Source organism: Lupinus angustifolius, chromosome LG18 (assembly GCF_001865875.1).
Source record: "Lupinus angustifolius cultivar Tanjil chromosome LG18, LupAngTanjil_v1.0, whole genome shotgun sequence".
Taxonomy (NCBI): domain Eukaryota; kingdom Viridiplantae; phylum Streptophyta; class Magnoliopsida; order Fabales; family Fabaceae; genus Lupinus; species Lupinus angustifolius.
Window position 1 is genome coordinate 15,649,036 of NC_032026.1, and position 11,054 is coordinate 15,660,089.

At 30.6% G+C, this 11,054-nt stretch overlaps 2 protein-coding genes across 2 annotated transcripts; both read left to right on the plus strand.

Annotated features, from left to right (window-relative positions):
• Positions 556-2,747, plus strand: LOC109332358 (GATA transcription factor 18). The gene is made up of 2 exons (XM_019567313.1): positions 556-1,499; positions 2,142-2,747. Exons 1-2 carry the CDS (start codon positions 1,044-1,046, stop codon positions 2,445-2,447), a joined length of 762 nt encoding a protein of 253 aa, XP_019422858.1. The 5' UTR covers positions 556-1,043; the 3' UTR covers positions 2,448-2,747.
• LOC109332246 (epoxide hydrolase 4-like) lies at positions 6,893-9,305 on the plus strand. The gene is made up of 5 exons (XM_019567160.1): positions 6,893-7,557; positions 8,499-8,588; positions 8,686-8,753; positions 8,834-8,991; positions 9,038-9,305. Exons 1-4 carry the CDS (start codon positions 6,901-6,903, stop codon positions 8,964-8,966), a joined length of 948 nt encoding a protein of 315 aa, XP_019422705.1. The 5' UTR covers positions 6,893-6,900; the 3' UTR covers positions 8,967-8,991; positions 9,038-9,305.

An 11,054-nucleotide genomic window follows, 5' to 3' on the forward strand; every position in this document is an offset into this window, starting at 1 on the left:
ATTAAGAAACTAATATATTTTGGGATATGTAGTTGTCCATGTCAATAAGTATTGCTCTAAAAATTGAATACTTGATCTTTTGGTTATGTTGGGATCTAGTTGTTTTTTATATTACTAAGAACAACACTATGTTGGTTTAATTGATATGAGATTAGTATATAGAATATTTAGGATTTGTATTTGAATAGCATATTTAATTGGGTCTAAGCCTTATGCTTTAGGAATGGAAAGATAATTTGATGTTTTTATACTTATAATAAAATATGTATATATAAACAATATAAGTGTTTTTATAGTGTCAATAAAATATCTATTATTCATATCTTAATTATTATTAACTCTAAAATAAAAGTAATATAAATCTATGGTGAATGATATGTAGATAATATAAATTTTTTTATACTATTGGTACATAGATTTTAAACGATATGATTCATAATATATTTTTGATGTTGGTTGTGATGCATTTGGCTCTCCATTTCCTAACTCATATCTCACCCTCCTTTTTTTCTCTTCCTTCCCTTTCTTGTTCTACCTTGTGCTATAAATTGAAACTCCACAAGGGTTGTTCTCACACAAAGTCACAAACACTTCCATTCATAGAAACTCGATCAAATACTTCCTTATACCCTCTGTCAACACCCACACACTACACTCATTGACTGCATCATTCAGTTCTAGTACTACACTACATTTTTCTCTCTCTTATAACACAACCCCTTTGGGTCCCTCTCCTCTGTCTTTATAACTCATCATCTATGTATGTACATCTCTCCATTTGCAATTAACGACAACTTCTACTGCAGGTGCTGACTGGCATCATTGCTTTTTTATTTGCTTACCAAAGCTACCAGACAACACTCTCTTCTTATTTCTCCCCCACTTCGTACCCTTCACCTCATTACATTTCTATTATTTTATTATTTCAATTCAAACTACAACTTCTTTTTCTCTTTATTACTACCCTTCTTTCTCTATAGTCTTTCACAAATCTCTTTTACTCTCTTCATTTACAAGAAAATAAGAAGAAGAAGAAGAAGGTAATGATGCATCGTTCTTGCAGTGACTCTCATCAAGGGCACGTGATGGGACCTTGCTCTTGTGGTATGTTTCATAGCCAAACGAGTTCATTTTCTATGCTATTCTCCATGCCAAACCACAAACCCTATGATTATGAATATGATCATCATGAACCACAAAACATGTATCCATCATTTACTGGTACTCCTTCTTCATCTAACGTGGACTGCACCCTCTCACTTGGAACCCCATCAACACGTTTGACTGAAGATGAAGAGAAGCGAAGTCGCCATGAACGTCGTTCAGGTTCGAACTTTTGCTGGGATTTACTACAAACTAAACACAGCCCTCAGTCGCAAACTAAGTCCAACAGAGGCAGCAATAGTAACAACACCAATGACTCTCTTCTCCCTCGACGCTGCGCTAACTGCGACACCACTTCAACACCTCTTTGGAGGAATGGACCTCAAGGCCCAAAGGTAAATATTTCATAAAGATGGATAATTTAACTCTCATTAAGAGTTTTTTTAAATATTTAAATTGGTCGGAGTAAAAAGTTTTAGACTAACATGCACTTACATTTTACGTTTATCATCTTATTTTTTTACTAAAAGGAAAAAAAAACTAGTATTTATTAGACTTGTTGAGATATTATTAGATCTTAGTATATAAAGTAGTATTAGTTATTTATGCATTAAAAATATATATCAACGTTTATTTAATAGTTTAGAAGAAGAAGAAGAAATAATGTACATGTTCACAGATGAAATTAAATAATGAAAATGAGAATTTTTTATCTATTTTTTCCTTTTCCCAAATTAAAAAAACTATGGAGGTTTTATTTACATTTTTAGATGTATAAAAACCACCATTTCATTGTAAAGGTTATTTATTTTGACATTGCATACACATTTGCATTTTATCAGTAATTGTTTCACTTTAGTTATGTGTTGAATTTAGAAGTTATAATTTAACATTAATGTTACATGTGTTCCAGGGATATTATAACTTAGCAAGATCAGAATAGAATGCTAGTATACTACAACGGTGTTTGAATAATTTTGTTATGTTTATTTCCTACATTTTCTAATAAAAGAATGGTTACATGATTTGAATTTCAGTCACTCTGCAATGCCTGTGGGATCAGATTCAAGAAAGAAGAGAGAAGAGCTAGTGCTGCCGCCGCCACGCCGTCAGTGGCCTCTGGCGGCGTAGTGGAATCGGCGCAGATGTATAGCCACCATAACAACTCATGGTTTGCACACTCGCAGAGCCAGAAGATGCAGTGTCTCTCTCCTTCAATGGGGAATGAGACCCGTTACATGGACCATGATGCCGATCGTGATTCCGAGAATGGCATTCCCTTCCTCTCTTGGAGACTCAACGTCACGGACAGAACAAACTTCGTTCACGACTTTACAAGATAAATATTATGCATATGATAATACAATATGTGGCAATGAAAAAGTATCTACCTTAATGGACGGTCAAGACCAAACAGTTATTCGTCAACGTTTTACGATGCTGGTGATTATGTTATGTTGGAACTTGGTAGTTTGTTTCTGATTGCGATGGTTATGTGGTCTCGTTGATATGATGTTTTTTTTGCTTTACCTAGAACTTTTTCGTTTTGTTTGTTTCCTTTTCTTCTTCTTGCGGTCATCTCTAAGATCGATGGAGTGAGAAGAATGGGATAATTCTATATTATTATAAGTTTGCTTTTTCTCTCTTTGGACTTTCTTTAACTTTCTCGTTCAGTTATATAAACCTACTTTTTCTTCTTTCACTTTACTTCTTTGTTATTGTAGAGTTTATGTTGACAATGATTTTATCATATTTGGACCATTTTATTGCAACTTTTAAGAATATTGGTTGTATGACTACATCTCAACCCATTAAAATACAGCAAAATGAGTTAGCAGCTTTATAAATTACAAACCATGTCATGTGGTAAGCCTTAAGGTAACTATATTGGTCTAATATTTACTCACAAAATCATTTATACATTCCGCATCACAATAATGACTACATTAATCACAATCATGATAACCACTATTACGACCATGATTTAAAACATTGAGGAAGTAATACACCTACCTAACTTGATTAAAAGTATTAACATTATCACACACTAGAAAATGTAAAGTTAAAAGTATATTTTCATAGTTGTGGATCTTCTTCCTTATAACTTGGTGGCTTTATTATAGGTCACGACCATTATCTTCTGTGCACTAGTTCCAGATTATTTATGCTTGGACGGAGTCTGAAACTTTATAGTGGTTCTTTTCATTGTTCTAAATTCTATAGCGCAGACAATCATACACAGTAGTGGTACACAGTTTCAGTAGATGAGAGAGTGAGAGGTAGGTGCATTTAATTCCTTTGAATAAGCTCTGATGGTCCAATACCAATGTTGGTTCACTGTTCTGTCTGAACCGGACACCGTGCGGTTCAGAACAGTAACACTGAGATGTCTTTTTAGGATACTTCATGGAATCTAATCGTCCAACCAAGTTAGTGTATAACTTTTCCATCATCGAACCTAACAAAATTACCTGTATAATGTAACTAATATTTCTTTTATCAGCTACGTTATATTATTAACACTGAAGTAGAAGAATAATATTTTTTTGTTTCCCACATGTATCATTTATCCTTGTACTGCAGGCAATCCTATCCGAGTTGGGAACATCCACAGGTATGTGGGGCTAACTCTCCCAACGGACATTTTTTCCATCCACAAGTAGGAGAGTAGTATATTACTTTAGCCCAAAATCAGAAATTGTTTAAATTATTATGTTGACAAAATTAGAATTATGTAAATTTTAGAGTTGTAGTTTATAATATAATTTGAATTATCTTGCAATAAATAATTAACTAAAGTTAGGTTATCTTAACAAATGTTCTAAAGACTTTGTTTAAGAATTATAAAATGAGTAAATTAGTAATATAAGTATGAGTCAAAGACTTCATTGTTCTATATATTAAAAACTTCATTTTTCAATATATTATTGTTTGCTTTATTAAATAATTCTCCAAAGCTATTTGTTAACCTTTACTACGTTTATCTATGTTTTCCATTCATTTTTTGTCCTTTATTAATATAAAGTATCTCTGGATAACATACAAAAGATGTAAATGAATTTATCTAGTTGAAAAATAATCCTCATAGAAAAAAAATAAAACTAACTATATAAAAAGGTGGAAAAAAGATGAACAAAATAGGTGAGCAAGATATTGATATTCTATCTTGGTAGTGTATCTAATTCCTACATTGTGTGTGAATAGACAATAAATAAAATGGAACATGGATTGAATAGGGGCAAGCATGGAGCACACTGGTAGTAGCCATGTTTATGGATTTTTAACATGTTTTATATGTACTTGTTAGCCAAAAAAAGATAATAAATATACCCATGGAATGATATTTGTTTTGCCATCCTAGGAATGAAACACAATATAGTACAACAAATACCTTTTCTTCCAACTCATGCCTTAATGTGCAATTTGTTTATCCAAATAATATTTATTAGTAAACTTAAATATTAAAAACATTTGAAAACAACATAAGTGAATCACAATACAAGATATCGAAATACATGATAGGTGGGACCTAAAGTATTCATGTAAGGTTGATGACTAAGGTGTTTGAATTGCGACAAATAATATTCTGCTGATACTTGAAAAATGAGATTAACAAATCTGCTTAGGGTAATTTCTAGGTTTATAAATAACTCATACAGAGATTTTCCTCAACATTTTTGGGAGATATAACATATTAAAGACACATATCATGTAAAATTTATCTTTGTTATTGTTGTTTTGCACTCCTTATTTTATCAACAGTGTAGTTAGTTGGGGTATTCAAATCCATAATTGTCCAAAAATAAAATAAATAAACTATCTAAAATAAATAAAAATCACAAAAGCGAGCTGAATATGGATTAATTAAATTTTAAAAAATTGATAGGTCAGTCTTAGTTTTTTTGTTCAAACCATAAGAACCAGTTTGATGCTATGCTTTTGAAAAGGCAATGTTTATGCAGCATAATGAAATATGTTCCAATGTTCCATTAAGTATGTATGTCAATAAAAAAACTTATATGTGTTAATTTATTATTCATTATTTATTTAGATTACTTTTATTAAAGAAACAATATTTAAATGATAAATGATACAATGAAACTATATAAAACTCATATTGTCAATATATATACTTTTATGTCTTAGTAATTTGGTTACTTATGTTCATGAATTTACTCCCAATCTTCTTAGTGTTATTAATGGATGTATATCTTTTGTCTCAAAATTTATGTCATAAGTTATTATTGGTTCAAAAAATATATTTAAATTAAAATTTTAATTATTATGTTTTTTCTGACCAATTATAATTCATGACATATATAATAGTGCAAAGTGTGGGAAAAGATATGAATGTAATATGAATATTTTATAAGAAATTATTTCAGAATCATATATAGTGTTTGGATGAGATTGAATTATGTTTCATAATATAAACATACTAACCTGTCTATGAGTTAATTAATTATTTAAAAACCGATTCAAAACAAGAAGAAATGATGTAACTCATCTGGGCCTGTTGGAAAGAGACCAATATAAATACGTGTCTAGTCTTCGCGGCAAACACTAGCCCACAAGTACAAGTAGGTACATCTTCATAATAACATTAAAAGGCCATCAACTTTGACCACAAAATAATAATAATAATAATAATAATAATAGAATTTAATTGTAAAACGCGTTGGTGTGGTAATATCTAGATTTGATTATTGTTTACCTACTACTTGTACTAATAATAATGTATAAGTTTTGGGTATTAGTTGGGGAATTATCTCGTCCACACAAAAGAAAAAGAATGAAATTTGACTCAAACTAGTAAAAAATTGAATATATTATCCTTTCTTTCTCTCATAACTTTTTTCTTACATTTATATCCTAAAAAAATAAAAATAATCTACTATGATAGAACACAATTAAAAATAATCATCTAATTTTGTACTTTTTTTCTTCAACTTTATTTCCTCTCGTTTTCGATATTAAAATTGATGTGAAATCCAAGCTAGACGTCAAACTGGAAAAGGTCTCGTGAACAGTTTAAATAATTAAACTATTTCGTCTAACCGGGTCATACATAATTAATAATTTATATCAATAAATATATAATTATATATAAATTTTTATATAATTAATAATTATGTATAACTATTTTGAAGTAATATTTTTTTATTATTTTTTGGATTAGAGTAAAACACAATATTATAGTTACGTTCCATTTTTTTAATTTTTAAATGAACCATTCAACTTACTTTTATGTGTTAATTCAATTCAATCGAGTTTAACTAATTGGACCAGAATTTTCTCGGCTCAAACAATTCAACATTCATTTAATTAAAACTATAAACCAAAAAACCTTTTAAAAGTCAGATGAACAGTCCAGTATAATCCATTCTCACAATAATCATTAAAACAATAATATTACATCACATACTACATCATCAAAGTTTGCTGGCATGCTGCAAGAAACATGTAGAATTTTCGATCTTATTTTAATCTTAAATTCACTGGCTTGTTCTTGCATTATTAATATCTTCCTTCAATGAGCAAAGGAAAAAAACAATAGCATAGCAACTTCTACCTGCCACCTTCCAACGCTCCAATCTTTGATTTTCTCAATTGTCCTCCATAAATACTCCTTTCTCGTGTTATTGAAAGTGACAACAACCCTTCACCAAACCTTATCTTTCTATGCATATAAAAAATTCAGCTTACGTTTTATGGGGTAACACTTCTATAAATACCCTCATTGATTAACCCTTTTGATATAGACAGTGTGTGTGATAGTGAGAGAGATAGAGAGAGATGGTGAACTTGGTAGCAGCACAGAGGCCATTGTTGCATGGACTAATGAAGCTTGCGGGTATAAGACCCTACACGGTAGAGATAGAGCCAGGGACAGTGATGACTTTCTGGGTACCATCAGAGATTATTTCCAAACCCAAAAAACATGACGAGTTAAACCCTAAGCTGGTTTCAAAACCAAGCAAGCCCGTGATAGTTCTGGTCCATGGTTTCTCCTCCGAAGGAATTGTTACATGGCAGTTCCAAGTTGGTGCTTTAACTAAAAAATACGCGGTTTACGTACCAGATCTTCTCTTCTTTGGCGGTTCAATAACCGATAAACAGGACCGGTCTCCGGCATTTCAAGCGGAGTGTTTGGTTGCAGGTTTAAGGAAGCTTGGGGTGGAGAAATGCATTGTGGTTGGGTTCAGCTATGGTGGAATGGTAGCGTTTAAGATAGCTGAACTTTACCCTGAGTTTGTAGAAGCCATGGTTATTTCTGGTTCCATTTTGGCTATGACTGACTCAATTAGCGAGACTTCACTGAAAGAGCTTGGGTTTTCTTCATCTTCGGAACTTTTATTGCCAACCTCTGTTAAGGGTCTTAAGGCCCTTTTGTCTGTTGCTGCCTATAAAAAGCTTTGGTTCCCGGATCGTCTCCATAAAGATTTTCTTGAGGTTTGTCTCTTATCCCTGTAAATTTTCTTTTAGACACTACCTAGTTCAGATTTTGACCCATGACACTAAAAAACTAAAGATTATATATATATATATATATTTAAGATTTTAGGGTTTAAATTACTAATATGATATCTCACGTATTACTATAATGGAGAGAGTCCAATATGTAGAGATAAGCTACCCGATTTTTTTTTTATATTATCATCTTTGTGCATGAATTTCTTTGTTTATATTTTCATATATGAGATTGTATTAATTGCAATCGATAGATCTCAAATCAATTCTTCAATAGATTTATCTGTTTCTGCGGTTGGTCAACCAATTGCAATGATTACTTTTGCATGATGTCATAGTCATTTAGTAGGTAAAGTGGGTCTTAGACAACCACCCAAAGCTAGGGAAGAGCTTGGACGAAGAAAATAGAACTTATATATTTAAATATGAGAAATGGATGATGCACTCAAAATAATGTATAAGATATAGGATATAGTTTTTCTCATCATATATTTAATGAAACATAATAGTTTTTTTATAATAACATATAATTTATCATTTTAAAAATAAAGAATTAATTATTTTTAGATATGAGATTGACTCTTTCAATAAGTAATGATATCAAAAAATGAAAATTTTGACTTGACTAGTATAATATATAAGAATCTAATATAATCTTATACTATTACAATTATGAATAGTTAGTGAATAAATATATTAAGTGAAAGATAATATAAACCAGTCACAATTGTTCGTTCTAAAAATGCATCACTAGTATTAAGTAATAGCTTATATACTACTGCACTAAAAACCATAACTATAAAAAATTTGCCAAAATATATAGTTGGATATTTCCTCTGTACAAGAATGTAGTTGGATTTAAGAGGTACCCATCTTTGCTTTGTTAATTTTTACCAAATATGTGACTTGGTTGAACAACACAGGTGATGTTCACGAATAGAGAGGAGAGAGGTGAATTATTGGAGGGTTTAGTCATTAGCAACAAAGACATCACTATCCCACAATTTCAGCAGGTATTTTGGCCTCTAAACTCTTCTTATTCTCCCATTCTTCCATAACCTCTATTCTAATTTCTATATTCATTAATAATTAACTAACTTCCATTTGCAGAGAATACATCTTCTATGGGGTGAGAATGATCAAATTTTCAAAATGAATCTTGCGCAGAATATGAAAGAGTAAGAATTTACTTAATATGATAATAAAATAATATAATAAAATGTCCAAGTTGAACTGATTTAATGATGTTTAATTACAGGCAACTAGGAGATAAAGTAACATTCGAAGCCATAACAAAGGCTGGTCATCTAGTTCACCTAGAAAGACCATGTCTTTATAACCAATGCCTGAAGCAATTTCTTTCTTCCATCTACCCAGATGCAAATAATTAATGCAGATCACATATTTGATTGATTATATTCTATGCTTATATTATATATGGCATTTTTAGTCTAAGGATGAGGTAATGTGAAAACAAATAGTCTTTCATATTTCATACTATTTTTTTTCGTTTAGTTGGTAAGATTTGTTGGAGGTGTTATTTTCATACAAGGATAGATAGTTGGATTAGATCAATGGGTGGTTTATCTTTTTTTTGTTGGTTTATCTATTTTGGGTTTTTTAAATTGTGAGGTGGGTTTCTTTTGAAAGTTTCCTTTTCTTATTCTAGTTTTTCTTTTCTTGTTTGTTTGTGTTTCATTTCAATTAAGTTGTTGGTAGGTGTTGAATTATTATTTTGGTGGTTTTATCGTTTTTCTTAAGATTATCTATTATTCCACAAAGTTATTTCAAGGAACATGTGATGAAGTCTGTCATTGAGATTATAATGTATTCCTTCCGTTACATATCTCCTTTTATCTTCTTTTAATGTTTAATACGTATAGATACTTTAAGAAATCATTGAATAATATATAATAATTTGATTGAAATGACTTTGTTTCATGCACATTAAATTAAATTAAGAGGAGATGACAAAATAGAGAGTGAAAAGAAAAGTAATAAAGAAATGTATAGTTAGAAAATAAAGTATAAGTATATACCGACTTTCTAATTAAAACTTCAAAATGTTTGGAATAATATTTACGAAAACTAAAAGTACTATATATAATAAAGGGTATAAACTTTATGAATATAATATATCGTTTATTTATATTAATTTTATTTAATACTTAATAATAATTAAGAATAAATAATGAAATGCTAATGTATAAAATTATTAATAAAAATTACTCAAAAAATGATATCTGGAGCATGTAGCCTTTGTCGAATTTTTTCTTCATCCATTTAAATGTTTGGGCCTGTTAATTATGCTTATGCTCGTAGTGGGTTTTATGCTATTATTGTATTTTAACGGGATCCTCGGCCTATGGGAAATTCTTTCTTAGTCTTCTGTTTATTGTTATACTTGTTCAAGATCTATTTGAATGAAAGCTAATAGATGAGATTAGTTTGAGTTATAAAAAATTAGAGCCAAGTGCTTTTGGTTATAAATAATAAATTTTTTCCAAGATCTGTTTATGTTTCCACGATTTTGATGGCCTTTTGTTTTATCTAATGAATCATTAAAAAATTAAAATGAACGTAGTGAATTGATGATTATTCTATCAATCGGGATGTATGAATTATGATGACAAAAACATGCATCGAGCTTAAAGCTTTGTTCTTTTTTCTTCCTAATAATAATGCATGCGCTTAAACCTAATGCCATCAAACTCGCTGTTTAGTGATCTTACAATTACATAATATGTAGAACCATCAATGGGTAATAATGAATGTAATTGTGCAGTGATATTAGCATAAGGTTCAGGAATTGATTTAATGATCAGTTTATGACAAAGTTTAAACATTTATTGAGTGAGTGACTGAGAAGGGTAATAATTGAAAACTGGACCAACATGGAGGGTAGTTAGCACTGATTGTGAGTGATTGAGTGAGTGCAAAACAACTCCATTGGATGGGTGTTAGGGAACAACACCTTCTAGATCCTCTTTCTCTCACCATAACAACAATCATGTTTTCCACATCCCCTTTCTCTTAAATTCAGATTAAGAATGACATCACACATGTCTTACCAGTGGGAAAATTTACTCAGTTGGTGCACTTTGACCGAAAAATTACGGTCTTGGTGCACCTTTTGAAAATATTACGAAAAAGGTGTAGATTTCACCTAAATCAGCAACCCTGTTGCCGATTTCAAATAAATTTATTTTTTTTATTCGACTCCCCCCTAAATCGGCAATGGGGGGGGAGTTTTACCTATATTTATTTTTTTTTTAAATTTAACCCCCAACTCGGCAATGGGGGGAGTTTTAGAAATTTTTTTTTTTTTTTTCCCCCCTAAATCGGCAATGGGGGGAGTTTTACATATATATATATATATATTTTTTTTTTAATTTAACCCCCCTAACTTGGCAATGGGGGGGAGTTTTAAAAATTTTATTTTATTTTTTAATTTCTCCCCCCTAAATCGGCAATGGGGG

Coding starts and splice junctions, on each gene's coding strand:
- LOC109332246 (XM_019567160.1), top strand. CDS start 6,901: ATGGTGAACTTGGTAGCAGCACAGAGGCCATTGTTGCATGGACTAATG. Junction 7,558..8,498: donor TCCATAAAGATTTTCTTGAG/GTTTGTCTCTTA, acceptor TGAACAACACAG/GTGATGTTCACGAATAGAGA. Junction 8,589..8,685: donor CTATCCCACAATTTCAGCAG/GTATTTTGGCCT, acceptor TTCCATTTGCAG/AGAATACATCTTCTATGGGG.
- LOC109332358 (XM_019567313.1), top strand. CDS start 1,044: ATGATGCATCGTTCTTGCAGTGACTCTCATCAAGGGCACGTGATGGGA. Junction 1,500..2,141: donor ATGGACCTCAAGGCCCAAAG/GTAAATATTTCA, acceptor TTTGAATTTCAG/TCACTCTGCAATGCCTGTGG.